Genomic DNA, 20,967 nt, shown 5'->3' with positions numbered 1-20,967 from the left:
AAATATAAGACTGTATTAGGCCTGGCACCATTGGTCATGCCTGTAATCCCAGCACTTTGGGATGCTGATGCAGGTGGATCACAAGGTCAAGAGTTCGAGACCAGCCTGGCCAATATGGTGAAAGCCCATCTCTACTAAAAATACAAAAACTAGCCTGGCCTGGTGGTGGGTGCCTGTAGTCCCAGCTACCCAGGAGGCTGAGGTAGAAAAATCAGTTGGAACTGGGAGGCAGATGTTGCAGTGAGCCGAGGTCATGCCACTGTACTCCAGACTGGGCGACTCCATCAACCAGAGTGAGACTCCATCTCAATAAATAAATTAATTAACTAATTAATTTTAAAAAGATTGTATTAGTTTGTTCTCACATGGCTATAAAGACATACCCAAGACTGAATAATTTAGAAGAGAGAAGTTTAATTCACTCACAGTTCTACATGGCTGGGAAGACCTCAGGAAACTTAAAATCATGGTGGAAGGCAAAGGGAAAGCCAGGCACATCTTTACTTGGTGAGAGGAGGAAGAAAGAAAGAGTGCAAGGGGAAAGTGCCACACACTTTTAAACAACCAGACTTGGGAGAACTCTTTCACAAGACAGCACTCGGGGGATAGTGCTATACCATTAGAAACCACCCTCATGATCCAATCCCCTCCAACCAGGCCCCACATTCCACATGCGGGGATTATAATTTGACATGAGATTTGGGTGGGGACACAGAGCCCAACCATACCATTCTGCCCCTGGCCTCTCCCAAATCTCATGTCTTTCTCACATTTCAAAATACAGTCATGCCTTCCCAACAGTTCCCCTGAGTCTTAACTCATTCCAGCATTAACCCAAAAGTCCAAGTCCAAATTCTCATCTGAGACAAAGTAAGTTCCTTCTGCCTATGAGCCTGTAAAATCAAAAACAAATGAGTTACTTCCAAGATACAATGCAGGTAAAGGCATTTGGTAAATGCTCCCATTCCAAATAGGAGAAATCGACCAAAACAAAGGGGCTACAGGCCCTATGCAAGTCTGAAACACAGCAGGGCAGTCATTAAATCCTAAAACTCGAAAATAATCTTCTTTGACTTCAGGTCTCACATCCAAGACACGCTGATGCAAGGGGTGGACTTCCAAGGCCTTGGGCAACTCTGTCCTGTGGCTTTGCAGGGTACAGCCCCCATGGCTGCTTTCACAGGTTGGCATTGACAGTTTGCACGTTCCAGGCACACAGTGCAAGCTGGTCAGTGGATTTGCCATTTTGTGGTCTGCTGGATGGTCTCCCTCTTCTCACAGCTCCACTAAGCAGTGACCCAGTGGGGATTCGGTATGGGTGTTTCAACCCCACATTTCCCCTCTGCACTGCCCTGGTAGAAATTCTCCATGAGGGCTCTGCCCCTGCAGTATCTTTTGCCTGAATATCCAGGCATTTCAATACATCCTCTGAAATCTAGGTGAAGGTTCCCAAATCTCAACTCTTACTTCCTTCCCACCTGCAGGCCCAACACCACGTGGAAGCCACCAAAGCTTGGCGCTTGCACCCTCTGAAGCCACAATGTGAGCTGTACCTTGGCCCCTTTTAGCCATGGCTGGAGCTGGAGTGACTGGGATGCAGGGCACCATATCCCCAGGCTGCACAGAGAAGCTGGGCCATGAACTTGGCCCAAGAAACCATTTTTTCTCTCTGAGGCCGCTGGGTCGGTGATGGGAGGGGCTGCTGTGAAGGTCTCTGAAATGCCCTGGAGACACTTTCTCCATTGTCTTGGCGATTAACATTTGGCTTCTCTTGACTTAAGCAAGTGTTTGCAGCTGGCTGGGTCTTGAATTCCTCCCCAGAAAAAGGATTTTTCATTTCTACCATATGGTCAAGCGGCAATTTTTTCAAACTTTTATGCTCTGCTTCCTTTTTAAATATAAGTTCCCATTTCAGACAATCTCTTTCTTTGTGCAAATGAGTTAGGCTTTTAGGAAGGACCAGGTCATATCTTCAACACTTTGCTACTTAGAAATTTCTTCTGCCAGATCCCCTTAATCATCTCTCTCAAGTTCAAAGTTTCACAGATTTTTAGAGCAGGGGCAAAATGCCTCCAGTCTCTTTGCTAAAACATAGCAAGAGTGACCTTTGCTCTAGTTCCCAATAAGTTCCCCATGTCCATCTGAGACCACCTCAGCCTGGACTTCACTGTCCATATCACTATCAGCATTTTGGTCACAACCATTCAACAAGTCTCTAGGAAGTTCTGACCATTCCCACATCTTCCTGTCTTCTTCTGAACCCTTCAAACTGTTTCATCCTCTGCCCATTACCCAGTTCCAAAGTTGCTTCCACATTTTCAGGTGTCATTATGGCAGTGCCCCACTCCCAATACCAATTTTCTGTTTTAGTCCATTCTCACACTGCTATAAAGACATACCTGAGACTGAATCTTTTATAAAGAAAAAAAGTTTAATTGACTCACAGGAAGAGAGAGAGTGTGTTGGGGGGAAGTGCCACACACTTTGAAACAACCAGATCCCATGAGAACTCTGTCATGAGACAGCACTAGGGAGATGGTGCTAAACCATTAGAAACCACCCTCAGGATCCAATCACCTCCCACCAAGCCCCACCTTCAACATGTGGGAATCACAATTTGACATGAGATTTGGGTGGCGACACAGAGCCAAACCGTATCAAAGACTATATCAAAATGTGAATATGCACATGACTTATTAGGGACACTTAGAGAAAAGGTTAGCCTGAGAGTAACAACCTAGTATCAGAATGGTTTAAGAAATATGCATAACACCTTGAAATTAATATAAATAATATACTAACTCAATATTATTAGGACACTAGTATCCTAATGGTGATAATCTCCAGATTGAAACTGTAAAAATCACTGTTAAAAACAGATTTTTAGTTTTCATTTTATAGTTTCCAATTCAGAATCCCCAGAGGATAAGCCTGGGAGTAGATACTTTACAAGCATGCTGGTGATTCATTTCATGTGGGCAACCTGAAAGTAATTGCTTGACATTTATTAGAACCAGCTGGACTATATGATGAAGTGCACATTTCTAGGCACTATGACACACAAAAGCACATTTCCTAAAGTGGGCCCCAGAATTGACAATTTTATCAATTTTCTCTAGAATATTGTACACACGATAAAGTTTGAATACCATTGCTGCTTTATGAAACAGTATGTAGCTATATAGGGGCAAAGTTGGACTCTTTTTCTTTTTCCTTCCTTCCTTCCGTCCTTCCTTCCTTCCTTCCTTCCTTCCTTCCTTCCTTCCTTCCTTCCTTCCTTCCTTCCTTTCTTCCTTCCTTCCTTCCTTCCTTCCTTCCTTCCTTCCTTCCTTCCTTCCTTCCTTCCTTCCTCTCTTTCTCTCACTTTGTCAGTCAAAGTGGAGTGGCATGAACATGGCTCACTGCAGTCTCAACCTCTGGGGCTAAAGTGATCCTCTCACCCTGGAAGTAGTTGAGACTACAGACACATTGCACACCCCACCATGCCAGGCTAATTTTTATATTTTTTTGTAGAGAAGGAGTTGCACCATGTTGCCCAGCCTGGCTTTGACGCCTGAGCTCAAGCAATCCTCCCAGTTCAGCCTCCCAAAGTGCTAGTAATATAGGCATGAGCCACCACAATCAGCCTAGACTTGCTTTCTTCAATAGGAGGATATTGAATTAATGGAAGTAATATTTATTAAAATAATAAACTATTCATTTTTATAAGTAAGTTACATATTTATTCTCTTTAATATACAATCAACTTACATAGTGAGTTCTTCATAAACAGTAAAAGAAAAAATTTCAAAGTCATTTATCTTGTTTGTTAGGTCATGCAAGCTATTAAATAAATAATGTATATTGTCAAAACTCTATACACATTTTTTATTTTATTTTATTTTATTTATTTATTTTTTGAGATGGAATTTTGCTCTTGTCTCCCAGGCTGGAGTGCTATGGGGCAACCTAGGCTAACTGCAACCTCCACCTCCCAGGTTTAAGTGATTCTCCTGCCTCAGCCTCCCGAGTGGCTGGGATTACAGGCATGCACCACCACGTCCATCTAATTTTTGTATTATTAGTAGAGAAGGGGTTTCACCATGTTGGCCAGGCTGATCTTGAACTTCTGACCTTAAGTGATCCACCTGCCTCGGCCTCCCAAAGTGCTGAGATTGATTACAGTCATGAGCCGTTGCGCCCAGCCACATTTTTTAAATATATTTTCAAAAACCAAAGTTCCCACACAAAATATTCAGGTAGAAAAAGTGTATTTCCTGAGCTTTGCTATTTTATATGTATTCTAAATTGAGACACTCTATTTCTAGCTCATTAACAAGTTTTTCCAAAATAGGGGGTTTTAAAAATTAAGGGGTTTTAAAAGAATAAGTTAAATTTGTACTTAATGTATTCTTAAATTTATATCCATATTATTATTGCCCTAATATTTCTTCTGACATTTTACATTTTTCGTATATTTGAATTCTTTCTTCTTTCTACTTTTCTTCTTAATTTGTATGGTTTAGTACTTTTCTCTTTTAAATTGATTTCTGATTTTTTTTAGTTTGGATCATTTTATTCATTGTTATTTTTTTCTCTCTTCCTTTGTCATTGAAAAGCATGAAAACTTCTCTGAAGTTTGAAAACTAAAGAACATTTGCTTGTACTAAACAAGGAAGGCTTGAAAACTTCTTCAGATTTGCTTTTTTTTTTAATTCGTTTGTTTTGTTTTTATTTATAGCATTTGTCATTTTTACTACCTCATTAATCCAGACTACGTGTTAGGAGGCCATGACTAGACAACTCTATTTTTTTTTCAACAATGAAAAGGTCCGTTAAGTTCTTCATATAGCTAACTAGCCTCCCATCTGCCTTTGCCTCTCTGAACTTGCTTTGGAGATCTATGACACAAGGCTATAAAACATCTGTGTTATAAAACATCCTGGTGAATGCTAGATTCTATCTATATTGTTCTGATATCATCTTGTGGTATGGCCCATGAACTATGTTTATCATATTACCATTGGAAAAATATTACTGATAAAAATTAAAAACTAAAAATAAATGAAACTAATCCAATTATTGCTGTGTATTAGTATGTACATTTATTATACTTTGAATACATCAAACCTTACTCATTTTCATGTATCTCATATCATTAAATGCAAAAAAAAACCAGTAACGAGATACATGAAAATGAGTAAGGTTTGGTGGAACTTCAGGTGTATAGACTAGAGGAAATCATAAGATACAGCATGGATGCAATAAAGTCAGAAATGATACAAGTCTTAAGAAAATAATTTAGGAATCTACTTTGATGTACCAGGGGAGGCTTTATACAAAAAGTTGGCATTTGGGTGGAGATATAAAGAATGGGTGGGATTTGGGAAATGGGATTGGGAGCTGGGAAGGCTTTCTAGGTAAAGAGATTAAAAAGAGAAATGGCATGGGGAAATGTAGGAGGTGGGAGATAGTTAAGTTTAACCAGAGTACATGGTGATTTGAAGGAAATAGCAATGTGTGTTGGAGGCACCAAGGGTACCTAACTGATGGAGAGAGAATGACAGACTCAGTTGTCAGTAATAGTATTTATTGAGCTCACGCTACTTGCCAGACACTTAGCTAAACAATTTGCATGCCTTACCCAATGTAATTCTCATAATAATAGTATAAAATAAGTATTCAAAAGTACCCCATTTCACAGATACATAAATGCAGAAAAATGAATGACTTCAAGAACTTAGAGGAAGAAAGCTAAGTGGATGAAATTGGAGTGGTGAGGGGAATAGCAAATGGGAGAAATTTTTTAAAAAATCAGGATAAGGAGACTCAGAAATCATGCACGGAATACAGCCAAAAAAAGTCAGAAAAGGGAACTCACTAAGGGAAATAATGTATAATGTTCTTATTTTATGGCTGTATTCCAAAGGTTTTACCAATATGTTCAACTAGTTCAATACACTTTTTATCTCAACTATTTTTAATATTTAGTTTAATCTCTCTGAGAAATGTATTTTAATATTTTGTAGAACTGAGTTAAGCTAGTGGTTCTATTTTGCCTTCGTCTACTTAGTTAATAATATTTAATAAGGTTGAACATGATAACACCCAGTGTAATTGTGGTCTTGGATAACGATTGACTATATATTTTATCAACATTTTAGTTACTTAGTCATTTTTTAAAATCAAACTAATGTGCAGGAGACTCCTTTCATTGTAAAGGAATAAACAGTTAGGTTCACAAGTCTTTGAAGCAAATGCTTAGCCACCACGACTAAAGGAAAAAAAATTGTTTAAACCTCTGACTCCTTAGTCTCCTTAACAGATGGATAGGAGTAATCAAAAATCAGTCTTAATATCTCTTGTTTGAAATTAGCTTCTCATTTTAATCAGAACAAAGTATGTCCTGTTTAAAAATCCATTAAAAATAGAAAAAGCATTCTGAATCAATATGCAGACCAGTAAGCAAACTAAAAAGCCCAAGGATATAAGAATTCTGAATTATGCTACATATTTTGACATAGCAGTAATGGCAGTGAAAGGATTGGTAACAAATTTACGTAACTAATGATGTGTCGTTATTAGCAGTGTGTTATTCTCCTGTCCACAAACCAGACTTTAAAATAGTATAATTCCAAATCTAGAACCTAGGGAAATTTTTGTCACATTTAGAGAATTTCTGTTATGGAATTAGTAACAAAAAAGGGTATCTATTTTTACGTGTTCTTCCCTTTTTCATAATTAGATTTGCAAGCAATGTCCTATAAAATATACATTGCTCTTTAGTTTGTAAGGTAAAACCCAAACTTTCAATTTAATAATTATGCCTTTAAAAATGATGAGGATGGTAGCCCAGTTAAATTAAAAAAATACTAAATTACAGTTCAAACAAAAGTTCTCCTCCTATTGCTTCCCAAGAAAACAGGACTTGTCTGCATTCAACAATTCTGAAAAATTTTCATCACATAAAGGAAATATAATAATCCAAAGTTCAAGAAATGTCTCACACAGAAATGAAAAATGATTTCAGTGCTGTGGAGTTGGACAATTGCCTCTCAGCAATGCACAATGTGCTTAGGACTTAGCTGTTTAATGATATGGTGACCTTCAATAAAAATAATGACAATAATAATTACAATACCTGAAATATGAATACTACATAACAGTACCTATCAAAAACAAGAAAGCTCATATCGTTTTGTTTTACTCATGCATACACATTTGCAAAAGAGGCATCCCAAAACTTCATATTCATTTTTCTAAAATCCTGTTAATTTCTTATTTATTTCAGGCATTACTAGAGACTCAAAATTTACTGCGCACTCAGGTTGCAAATTTTACCTTCAACCTTGGATTTTCAGGGAAGTTTTACCACACAGGTAAGAAGGAGCTTTGTGTTCTCAGGCAGCTACATATAAATAGGATATAAAATTTTGAATGATCCATAAGTGGTAGAAATAGATTCTCCAGACTGATTATGGGAAAAACTTGGGCACATTATTTGAGTAGCCAAATCCAAAATCAATGAGCATATTTACTTTGGCAAATACTGTTAAAATCAAGGGCAAAAGAGAAAGAGAATTGATGTTTTCAACTCATTTTTTTAAAAATAGAAAGCATAACCACTGTACTGAGTATGACTGTGCATCTTGTTTCTCAGTACAGTATGGGTAGAAGGCATAGTAATAATGATAATGAAAATACTAATAATAATCGACAGAATTTTAAAATCATCAAATAGTTGATGTAATAAATACTTTTGTACATATTATTTTCCTTTGGAAAACATCTGATGATAGAAACTTCATGGTCTCAATGAAATGCAATAGACTCTAAGGGTCATCTTGTTAGTTTACCTTCCCTTGCAGGATTTTTTCCCTAAAACAATATTACCACTAATTTGGCCTAACATAGACTAAAACCATCACAATTAGACTTGTATTTCTTTCCATCTCTATTCAGCCACAACTGTACTTCTGTGCAGTCTCACCCTCTCAATAAATTCTCAAAATGTGATTGTTATTCATGTGCTACTGTGTTCTGATATTTCTTACTTATTTACCTACCCTCACCTCCAAAATGCTGACTTTTATTTTCTGAATAGTAGCATTGAAATAACTGGTACCATTTTAGAGAAAACTATGTTAATAAAATCATTTGTCTTTGACAAAAAGAGTACTAAACTATGTGTTGGGGCCTGTATTAGGGGAATACCTGTAATCTGCTTCTATTTGTGCATCCATGCTGTGAACTAAATGCTTTGTTTAGAACTTTGCACTGTTGTTTCACAGTGTCTTTGAGAAAACATTTCACAGTATTTATTCTGTATGCAATTTATTGACTCATTAAAATATTCTATTCAAAGGTAGTCTTTAGTTTTCATAAATATCTTGTTTACTAAATGAGGCTTTTTAATGTAAAAGCTCAATATGGTTTGTTAGAATATTGAAATAACAATGTCTTATTGGCTTTTCCATGATGCTTTTTTTTCCTGCTTTGAAACATGTAAATCTGCTTAAAGTAATAGAAGGAAAATTAGTATGTATGCCAGTTGATAAATCAAATGATTGCATATTTTAAAAGGATATTTTGCAGAAAGAGATTTGGGTCATCATATCTGCACAGGCAAAGCAATTTCAGCTTACAATTTTGAAAATAGACATGGTTTTGTAAATCTTTTTCGAAAGCTCCTTCAAGAAATGATTTCAGACCGAAGAAGCTCTGACTATCAAGTTATAAAGCAGATAGCTTTAAAGGCTATGTCTACTCATGCAGGGAGAAAAATTATGGGATTATTTGGAGTTCACACGCAATACTATTTTGTCTTAAATAGCTGTAGATTGTTAAGTAAAGTCATTCTTTTGGCTGAAATGTACCTGGATAACTGCCTCAGTTTTTATTTACTTTTCATACTCAGATATATTAAATGTACCAGACATTTGCAAAGTTAATGTTGATAGAGGTTATACCACTTCCCATTTCTTCTTTAAAACACTGAACATGCACAGAGTACACAACCACTGGGAAATGAGCAGCACACCAGTCAGTATCACAGGAATAGTTATTGAAGAAAAACAGCAAAAAAGAAAGGTGTATTTTAATTATATCTTTTAAGCAGACATTATTGACTCTTTGTGTTGGAACCAGTATAACAAAAATAATAGAATAGTTTGTGCTGTAATACTGTGGTGATAGTACACTTTAGAGAATAAGCAATATTTATAACTTTATAAATTTTAGAAGTTTAATTTGTTCCACATAAATATGTCATTTTTATTTAATTGACGTATTTACTTCATTTGTAGGGTCATTGAAATGCCCCTATAATCTATTTCAAGTGCCATCATAATTATATTGAATACTTATTAATGTACTTAGGGATATCAAAGTTTCTTCTGGAACTGAGTTACACAACAGTGATACCCTTTCAGATATCAGAAAGACGTGTCTCATCCCCACTTTGTCACATTTCTATATGGAAATTTCACATTATAGAAAAAACAATTGCAAATCAAGGAGGTGCATTTCTTATCTGTGCACTTGGCTGTGAAGTGTAACCGTGAGGAGATGGCCTTGTCGGATTGATTGTCTCTGTTCTCTAATGATCTGATTTCCCAAAGCATGAGGATGCTGATGGATGAGCCTCATTGTTTTGAAGACATTTAATCACATATGCCCAGTGTAATAATGATTGATTCTGCATTTCTTAGACTGCTTCACTTATTCGTATTTCTTATGTATTCTTTCCTGTACAGTTTCTCTGTCCTTCACATGCTAAAAACAATCTCACCCCAAAGGGCGCACCACTAAGCTTTTCCTAAAGTCATTCACCCACAGGTGCCAAGTTGAAAGAGGAAGGACATAGTGCGGATTAAATGGAAAAAAAATAAAATAAAAGCATGGAGTTGAGAATGAAATATCTTAGTCTGGAAAGATTTAGAACTTGAATAGAATTGCATAACAAAAGCTTAATTGAGAAATGGAGACATTATAGTATTCAGATGCCTTCTTTGACAAAGGAGTTACCCACTGTACTTTGCGAGGGACATGATTTTTGGTGACAATCATTGCTGTTCTTTGGAATTAAATATGACTTTATCAATAATTAATTCATGACTAATGTTTGCAAACTGAATTAACATTGGTCTTTTCCATGTGATATTATTTTATGAAAAATAGCATTTTCTATAAAATCATTAACTTTCAAGTATGACTGTAAGTAAAGTGTTACATTCTTTCCCCTTTTGTGATTTTGTTTGTTTGTTTATTTTGCTTTTCTGTGTAGAGTATTAGTTGAAAGACCGGATACTGGTAACAAACTTTATGTTCAAATCCAGATTCTGACGTTTTGCCAGTTATTTGAACACAGTTTACTTAAATTTTCTGTGCCTCAGTTTATATATCTACCAAATGAGCATAATAATATCTCTTTTATAAGGAGGAATGCCTAGCATGTTACAAGTGCTATGTAAATGTTTATTATTATTAATTTTAAAATTATTTTCATATAACATTCAAATATTATCAAAAAGTAAATAGTATACAATTCATATGGCACTATTTTCTAATTTTGGAACTATAGGTAGCTTTTAATCAATGTTTATCATCCCACAGTTCTTTATGTTTAATATAATATTTAAAAGTGCTTTATTCTATGTCCACATATATGGAATCATGCCAGGTTCAATGTACAAGGAAAATTAGAAAATATCTCACCATGTAGAAATTATAATATTTTATACAAATTACACAAATATAAGGTAGAAATTTTTACAAAAGAGAAAATACATACACTGAAGTTATATATATCTTATTTTAATGTAATAACTACACTTTTAAGGAAATTAACCTATGTGTCTTGCTAAATTATTCTTATTTTGGCAGACTTAAAGAAATTTTAGAAGCATACTTTTATCTCATAACACAGATTCTCCAAAAGTGATAGTAAAGAAACAAACTCTTCATGTATTTTACTTCTGAATTAAAACATTTTTTATTCATTGTTAATCAGGAAATGTAAAAAAAAAATAAATTTAATAAGAACAAAATATATTTTTCCATTAATAATTGTCTAGACCAGGATCTAGATCAGATTAGAAGTGAAAGGTTTAATTTGAGCACAGATTTTTTTTTTTATTATTATACTTTAAGTTCTAGGGTACATGTGCATAACGTGCAGGTTTGTTACATATGTATACTTGGAGCACAGATATTTTAATGGTCTCTAAGTTGTGCTAATCTGGTCACATATAAACTGTAAATGATAGTTCCACGTATAATTTAAGTATATATCAGGTACAGAAAAATAAATGTTTACAGGAAGTCCAAAATGTAATACTTTCATCTAGTTGGATTTAAAATCATTTGAGATTCTGCTGCTGTCCCTCAGTATGGCTTAGTATCATATTTTTTATTAAGCTGTTTCTAGTGTCAAAGGTTTGCCTCATGTGGCTTTGAATTATATGACCAGCATAAAATGAGAGAAAAGCTGACAAAAATTAATCCATGATGCAAACAAAAGGAAAGTTTTAAACTTTACTCTCAGACTTTTTGAGGGTGTTTATAAATTAACATAACTTCTAATATAAAAATTGCTAAGATTTTATGCTCAGCCATGTATCTGTTTCTATCAATAGTGCACAAAATTTTCTTTAAATTGAGTAATTGACCTCCTACCTGGTCAAGTGTGCATTATGTGCTTCCTGCCACTTGCGTAATGATCAGCAGAATTTAAAATGTATGGAAGCATTTTTCAAACATTCTGTATTCAAAGCACAACAAGATAATTCCAGGAGGGTGGGAGAACTATCAATTCTTTCATCATATGTGACATAATGTAACTCTTTCTAATCTATGTCTCAGTTTGCTAAAATATAACCATGAGAAACATGAAACATCGGTAATATAAACACCTCATCTGAGGAAGTGATAAACTCTTACTCATTTGAATTTTAATATTTCATATTCTTTTTTTTGCGGGGGGAGCATAGAGCACGAGCACAGTCTCTTCTCTCTCTCTTTTTTTTTTTTTTTTAATTATACTTTAAATTCTGGGATACATGTGCAGAACATGTAGGTTTGTTATATAGGCATACACACATGACGTGGTGGTTTGCTGGACCCATCAACCCATCATCTACATTAGATATTTCTCCTAATGCTATCTCTCCCCTTGCCCCTCACCCCCTGACAGGCCCTGGTGTGTGATATTCCCCTCCCTGTGTCCATGTGTTCTCATTGTTCAACTCCCACTTCTGAGTGAGAACATGCGGTGTTTGGTTTTCTGCTCTTGTGATAGTTTGCTGAGAACGATGGTTTCCAGCTTCGTCCATGTCCCACAAAAGGACATGAACTCATCCTTTTTTATGGCTGCATATTATTCCATGGTGTATATGTGCCACATTTTCTTTATCCAATCTATCATTGGTGGACATTTGGGTTGGTTCCAAGTCTTTGCTATTGTGAACAGTGATGCAATAAACATACGTTGAGCACAGTCTGTTAAGTGCCAGATGAGGTGTCTGTGGTTTGGTTTTCTTCTTCTTTTTTTTTTTTTTTTTTTTTATTATATTTTATGTTCTAGGGTACATGTGCACAATATGCAGGTTTGTTACATATGTATACATGTGCCATGTTGGTGTGCTGCACCCATTAACTCATAATTCACATTAGGTACATCTCCTAATGCTATCCCTCTCCACTTCCCGCACCCCATAATAGGCCCCAGTGTGTGATGTTCCCCTTCCTGTGTCTAAGAGTTCTCATTGCTCAATTCCCACCTATGAGTGAGAATATGCAGTGTTTGGTTTTCTGTTCTTGTGATAGTTTGCTGAGAATGATGGTTTCCAGCTGCATCCATGTCCCTACAAAGGACACAAACTCATCCTTTTTTTATATTCTTAATATATTAACAAAAGTCAATGAATTATGAGTCTGTAATACTAACACTGTTAGCTAACAACAAAAATTAAGAATTCTTCTGCTCATCTTAATTATAGGACTTTATTACTTTCTAAATTTCTAATAGAAATAGAATTTCTTTACTCTGTGTAGTAGCATCGAAGGTGCCAAAACCCTAATTAAACCTGAAGGTCCTTATACCTTTTGAAGATTATTAATTATAAACTGTATTCCAGGAACAGTGAATATATATAAAATAAATAAGTTGCCATATACTTTGGTGGCCATGTGAAGCTGCTAAATCCACTGTCTTTGTTAAATATAGACTAAATTAAATTATTCATTTATTCACTGCTCTGGGGAAGTGGCATGTTACAGGACAAGGTAAAGGGATTCAGTACCTGCCTTTAAGAAATTTATAATTTAGGCAGGCAAAGTTTCTAAAACAGTGTGAACACATGTAAATTCAAAACGCTGCAAGTGTAAAGCAATAGATGGAATTTTTAAGGAGATCCTAATACTCGAAAAGTGCTTACTATTTGCAAGTCACAATATTAAGTGCTTTAATAAATTGATCTCATCAGCTCTTCACTAAGACCCTATAACATAGGTATTTATAATCCCATTTTAAATCAGGCAACTAAGATCTGGAGAAGTTAACTTGTCCGAGATCACATAGTTAATTAGCCAAACTAGGGACTCTGCTCCAAGTACTGAATGACACCAAATACATGCTTTAATCCTTTCATGGCGCTACTTTCATGACCATGGAAATCTTTGTTTTAGGACACACACACGGAACATTCAGAGAAAACCCTTATAATCATCTTTAATATTTATTCCCTGAATTTAAGTAAAAAAAAAAAAAAAAAAAAAAAAAAAAAAAAATTCAAACACCCATCTGTAAAGCATACTCTTTTGCCTGTAATCCCAGCACTTTGGGAGGCCAAGATGGGCGGATCACGAGGTCAGGAGATCGAGACCATCCTGGCTAACACGGTGAAACCCCGTCTCTACAAAAAAAATACAAAAATTAGCCAGGCGAGGTGGCGGACGCCTGTAGTCCCAGCTACTCGGGAGGCTGAGGCAGGAGAATGGCGGGAACCCGGGAGGCGGAGCTTGCAGTGAGTGGAGATCGCGCCACTGCACTCCAGCCTGGGTGACAGAGCCAGACTCCGTCTCAAAAAAAAAAAAAAAAAAATACTCTTTTATGAAAGAGTAAACCAAATAATACACTCCACAGTATAAGCCAGGACTTATTGTTTTACTTTACTTGTATAGTTAAGAGAGAGAGCAAGCAGGAATTAATTCTTATATTATTGATTCACAACATTTGTAAATTGAGCTGTATATAGTAAAATTGTACAAAATCATACGAAAACCCTATCATTTAATTTGTGGATATTCTTGGATAGCTGCAATATAATTAATTCTCTTAGAAGTAAGTTTTTTTTTTCTTAACTGTGGCATAACAATGTTTTCTGTTTTTATTTCCTATGTATTGGGTGCTGTTAACAAATTTTCTCAAAAGAAGAAGAGAAAGTAATACTAGTTTTAAATTCTCAAGTCACGTTTATATTATAAACAGTTATCAGATCCATTGTTTAGTTTTTATGAAATATTTATATTAAAATGGGAAATTTGACATGTATAACATTAAGTGAAAAACATAAGCATGCAAAAATATTACTACAGCAAGAGTTGAACTTCTAAAATATAAGTAGAAAAAGATTTTTGAAAATAATACAGAAATGATTTTACTGGTTGGCTGTAGAAGATGGTCTTACAGGTTTTTTGGTTGTTTTTGTGTTTCTTTTTGGACTTTACATATTACTTGTCTGTGCTTTCCACATTTCTTTAATAAGCATATGATATTTATTTAATCTGAAAAAAATTAACAGATTTTATGAGTTAAAATTTATGTTCAATTATTTGAAAATTACCCTTAAAATATAAGGGTATAAAATATATGTTAGGGTATAAAATACATGTAAGGGTATAAAACATATGTTAGGGTATAAAATACCCTTAAATTCTAAAACAAACAACTGTCTGACCTGCTCCAGCCACGCCTACCCACCCCATCCTAATCCCAAGTCCCCTTGCCTTTGATTCAATTTAGACTGTGGTCTTTTATTCTGATTTTTAAAGTCCGCAGAATTGGATATATGCATTAGCAGCATGAAAAATCTGCCAAAAATAACCTTTAGGATAGTAAGATATTTTCACTAAAGCTGTTTTTAACTTTGTGTTTTATAGGGACTGAAGAGGAAGATGAAGGAGATGACCTTTTACTTCGGTCTGTGGATGAGTTCTGGTGGTTTCCTCACATGTGGAGCCACATGCAGCCCCACCTCTTCCACAATGAGTCATCTTTAGTAGAGCAGATGATTCTCAACAAGGAATTTGCACTGGTGAGCACATTTTATTGTGGTATCTTTTGAGCTATAAGTTGTGATCTTGTGGTGAAAGTGTAAAATCAATGATAGAAAGAGAATAAAATATAATATCAGGGTGCATCACATGTATTGAGGGTACATATAACTTAGTGATATTTTGTTTCAGGCGTGTGTGTATATGTATAGGGCCATCATGTGATGATGTAGAAAATATATTTCAAAAAGTAAGTTATTTTCAGGAGGCTTTCAACTCCTGTTTTATGAGATGACTGTTCTTGTATCTATCAAGACAAAAAAAATAGTACAACTTTCATTTGTGGTGCAATATAATTAACCATTCAAAAATAATGTATTGTTCAACATCACTAATCATTAGAGAAATATAAATCAAAACCACAATGAGATACCATCTCATTCCAGTCAGAATAACTGTATTTAAAAAGTCAAAAACAAAAGATGTTGGCAAGGTTACAGAGGAAAAGAGAACACTTATACCCTGCTGGTGGAAATGTAAATTACTATAGCCATTGTGGAAAGCAGTGTGGCAATTTCTCAAAGAACTTAAAACAGAAGTACCATTTAATTGAGCAATCCCATTATTAGGTATATGCCAAAGAAGTATAAATTCTTCCACCATAAAGATGCACACTCATTTTCATCACAGAGCTATTCACAACAGCAAAGTCATGCAATCAACCTAAATGCCTATCAACAGTAGATTGGACAAAGAAAATGTGGTCCAAATACACCATGGAACACTATGCAGCCATAAAAAGAATGGGATTATGTCCTTTGCAGCAACATGGATGGGGCTGGAGGCCATAATCCTAAGCAAACTGACACAGGAACAGAAAACCAGACACCGCATGTTGGCACTTACCAGTATGAGCTAAACACTGAGTACACATGGACACAAAGAACGGAACACTAGACCCTGGAGCCTGCTTGAGTGTGGAAGGAGAGAATGGAAAAACTACCTATCTGATACTGTGCTTATTGCTTGGGTGACAAAATAATCTGTACACTGAAACTCCATGACACGATTTATCTATATCATAAACCTGCACATAGCCCTGAGCCATTTTTTAAATAATAGTTTAAAAAATCACTTGTTGCAAGAATGAAGGAAGAAATGAATGAGTTGAATGTTTGGAGCCATGACTCTAGACCAGTGGCTCTCATATTTTAGTGTGATCTATTTCACCTAGAAGACTTCTAAAACACAGACTGCTTGGTCCTTTAGCAGAGTTTCTGATTCGGTAGATCTGCAGAGAGGGCTGCCAATTTGCATTTCAGAAACTTCCCAGATGATCCCCGTGATTCTACACTAAGAATCACTTGCTCTAGACTAGGGGCAGGAAAATTATGACCTTTGCTTTTTATGATCCCTGAGCTAAGAAAGCCTTTTAAAAAACATTTCTTAATAATTCAAATCAAAGGTAAACAACAAAAGGAACAGTGATATTTTGTGGCACATAAAAATTATATAAAATTTACATTTAAATGTTCATAAATAAAATTTTGTTGGAACACAGCCACACTCATCCCTTTATGAATTGCCTGCAGCTGCTTTCACATTTCAATGGCAGAGTTGAGTGGTTGCAAAAGATATCCTGTGGTCCACAAAGCCTAAAATATTTTTATCTCAACCTTTACCAAGAAAAAGTTTGCCCATCTCTGCTCTAGACATTAATTAAGCCATGTATTCCTTTAAGAATCTAACTGAAGACAGAAACATTTTCCCTAGAAAAATGCTCAGATGCACATTCCCACATCTTCACCCAGTGGGCATACAATCACAAAGGTTTGTGATTCCACCAAAGACCCTAGTTCCTAGTTAGGAACTCCTAACTTAAAGGGTTATTATTCATTAGTACTGTGCGATTACTGATATCTTCATTTTTTAAAGTCATCTTTGGAAGCATAGCCCCAAAGTCAAATTAATACTATGATATTTTATAGTTATGTCCAGTTGTTAAGCTAATAGGTCATCATTCTTTGCATCTCTAAATCCTCAGACCAGTGTCAAATCTGCACACAAGATTCTTAGTAGTAAATGTAGAAAGCGTAAAAAGCAGATAAGAACAAGGACTCAGGCACCAGATTATCTGTTTGAATCCTCACCTTCCATTGATGGTTGCTTGATCTTGAACAAATTACTTAGATTCTCTATGTCTGGTTCTCCATTTATAAAACTGAGGATAATGGTAACAACTACCTCATGGAATTGCTGGGAGGATATACATAATGTGCTGAGAGCAGCGGCTGGCACACAGTAAGCATTCAATAGTGTTAATTAACCAATTATGACCTTTCTAAATATAGAGGAGCATGCAGTTACATCTTGCTTTTAAAACAGCTTTTTAAAAAAACATATGGATTACAAGGGGTCGTTTTTTACTTAACTTTTAGGAAATGTCTCATAAATGTTGTGCTGCTTCATAGCATTATAAAATTAAGTAATATTTTCCATTTCAAAAATAAACTTACCTTGAGTAAGCATGCTAAATTCTCTCAGGACAGTTACCTTGAAAATAAAACATGTGCATCACCTGTCTTAAACTTCCCCCACTTCATTCCACTCCACTTCCACTCTTGAGCCTTGCTCTTCAGGGATATAGGTTATATTTCATAATGGTTGATTCCACCTGTTTGTGTAATTTCTTGTTTAAAAGCCATGCTGAGAGCTTTGGGAAGACTCAAATGTAATTGCTTTGTAATGAAATGTTGAAAAGTATTTAGAGTCCATTCAGAGTAATTACATTTGTTTAGTCAGCATGGCCAGAAACTACACTTATTCCTATAAATATATTGTTTAAAAAATCTTATTATATTTTACATAGTCAAAATACTACAACTGAAATGAAGTCCGTTAAACATACATCATACTGAAATGACACTGTCCTTTTCCTTCCGGAGTTCAGCTCAATAAAACTCAGGACTCTTCAAGCAGTGACATTCAGAACCCCACCTTTACTGTCAACATAACATGACAATATGTGTGCTATCCAGAGAGCCAAGAGATGTATCTCTTTCTTATTAAATTATTATCTTTTCACATCCAGCTGACACTTTAGAACCATCAACAGTGTCAAAATAGGATAGGATAGCAGAAACACTAAATGGATATTGGTGGAGTGAGTTTTAGTCGTGACAGCTAATAACAAGTTCTGGTAAAATTGGCAACTTATTTAATGTCTTTATACCTCACTTTCCTCTCTCGAAATAGTAATGACTTGCCTTTTCATTCTCTAAACTACAAAGTTTTTAGATAATTAATTTACATCAACTCATCTGAGAACCAAAGGCACTGGACCAGATAATGCTACCGATCAATTTCAATTTTAAAATTCTGTGATCGTTTGTGGACAACGTTGGTCCGCAAATTTGGAATGAACATCGTGAAATCCTTATCTAGCTGGAATTGAAGTAATTATGGGAAAATATTTCAAACTAAATGAATAACTTATACAGATAAAAATTAGAAGTCTTTAAATCCTTTTTTAAAGTTCTGTTCTGACATTCCTCATTATCCCTTGATATGACCTTGGCTGTCAGAAGGATTGTCAGTCTCAAAAGCACGTTTGTTCTCATAGCAGTTCCAAAAACAAATCAAACATATTCAGACCTAATAATAGCTTGATATTGATATTTCAAATTAGTGTTTTAAAGAAAACCAAACAATCTATCTGAGTGGTTTCATTTGTGGAATTTCTCTGAAATCTTTCTGGATGGAGTTTATTTTCTCTTGTATTATGTTTAAACATCATGAGAGAAACACATTGCAAACCTGTTTCTTTACCTTTCATCATGTTTGAAGAGACCTTATTAATATAAAACATTGTTATTGTTATTGCTTAATCCACACACACACACATACACACATATATGCCTTGTGAATATGTATATGCTTGTTGGAGTTATGTACATGTATATGCTTAATCCATGAGCACAAATGTATGCAGTGGGGGTGTATACGTGTATGGATGTATTATGCTTACTCCATGCACGTATATGTCATGTGTATATGTGTGTGTGTGTTTGTATACAGGATGTTAGTCTAATGACAAGTATATGCAACCGAAATATGGCAGTTAAAAGATACCCTTCTTGGTATGGCAGTAGGGTGGAGAAAAATACTTTTTGGTTCTTTTTCCTTCAGTAACTCACTGCTATTCAGTTGCTTGACTATGTCAATAAATAGATGGAAAGCTTCATTAATGACAATAGACAAACGAAGGCTGAAGAGAACTAGAAACATTGGCCAACATGAAAGCACTAATAAAAAAATTACCAAAAATTATTCCTGATTTAACCTATACTATTTTCCAACCACAGAAAGAAAAGTGCATATACCATAAACCTGAATTGTTTATTTTATTCCACAATATACTTGAAAAAAATTTTTAAAATTGTATTTCATTGTTTTAAGTTTTACATATAAACTCATTAAAGTTTTCAAGCCAGTAGGGCTTTTCAGTCATTAATAGTTGCAGACCATGAAATATCCTGAAGGGATAAGTATCAACTTTTTGCCTTTACTGTAGACATTTTCAATGATGATGTAAATTTTACTTGCTATGTTGTTGAGCAGTCTGGTGTCCTTTTCGTGACTACGTGAAGATTCTTGAAATAAAGACATAGGATTTTAAATTCTGATTTTAAAATGCTACATATATTTATGAAATCTATATAACTTTTTTCATAATTACACAATATTCATGAGGTAAAAAATGCTGGCATTTAAATTGTTCTCATAAAAACACAAATCTATTAAAGAGAGACTATGGAAAATCCTTAAGTGTCATAATAGACTGAACACTCAATCAGCTATGTAGGTGTTATATTAAAAGGAAGTAAAAGTAATATGATAGCTAATTAATAGTATAATGAAAATGAGAGAGAGCTTCCTTTCAATGTTGGTAATACTTTACAGTATTTTTACTGGATTATCCTGTTTACAGCCTTGTATTATGCCACAAATGCAAGATGTCAGAAAAAAAAACTGATTATAACTTATAGGGTATTTAAAGGTAGGGAATTTAGAGAAGATAAGGATATTTACACTAAAATAAAATCGTGAACAAATACACAACAAAAATTCACAATGAACAAACAGTGTATTTTGGAAGTTCAATAACAAATAAAACAATCTTTACGCTCAAGAATGGACCCACATGTGCAGGAAAGATTTAGATTAAATCACAATAATAAAAAACCCCAAAGCACCAAGGCATTGAAAAAAAAAAAGAAATTCTGTAATACGTGACAACATGGATGAACCTTGAGGGCATTATGCTAAGTGAAATAAGCCAGTCACAAAAAGACAAATACTGTATAATTCCACTTATATGAGGTGTCTAAAATAGTCAAATTCGTAGAATCAAAGAGTGGAATGGTGGTTTTTAGGGGCTGAGGGAAATGAGAAAAGAGGATTTAATAATCAAGGGGCATTAAGTTTTAGTCAAGATGAATAAGTTCTAGAGATCTGTCATACAGCATTGTGTTTACAGCCAATAATAATATTGTGTACTTACAAATGTATCAGAAAGGTAGATATCATGTTAATTGCTCTTACCACAATAAAATAAAATAATAAAACATTTTTTGGCACTTGAACAAGATCTTGAGGTATTATATGGAACACCTGGCAATTTAGCACACATTTCTATGTAAATTACTTCAGTAA

The 20,967-nt window shown here is 34.9% G+C and overlaps 1 protein-coding gene across 1 annotated transcript in view; it reads left to right on the top strand.

The window, feature by feature from the left end:
• Positions 1 to 20,967, top strand: part of LOC104675970 (bifunctional heparan sulfate N-deacetylase/N-sulfotransferase 4) — a 315,780-nt gene that overhangs the window by 146,126 nt on the left and 148,687 nt on the right. The window contains exons 4-5 of the mRNA XM_030918169.1: positions 7,271 to 7,358; positions 15,139 to 15,293. Coding sequence (XP_030774029.1) covers positions 7,271 to 7,358; positions 15,139 to 15,293 — 243 coding nt within the window. The remainder of the gene's footprint in view (positions 1 to 7,270; positions 7,359 to 15,138; positions 15,294 to 20,967) is intronic.

The sequence above is a fragment of the Rhinopithecus roxellana genome, chromosome 2, assembly GCF_007565055.1.
Source record: "Rhinopithecus roxellana isolate Shanxi Qingling chromosome 2, ASM756505v1, whole genome shotgun sequence".
NCBI classification, from domain to species: Eukaryota; Metazoa; Chordata; class Mammalia; order Primates; family Cercopithecidae; genus Rhinopithecus; species Rhinopithecus roxellana.
The sequence above is the reverse complement of the archived record's forward strand: the minus strand, read 5'-3'. Positions and strand labels throughout refer to the sequence as shown.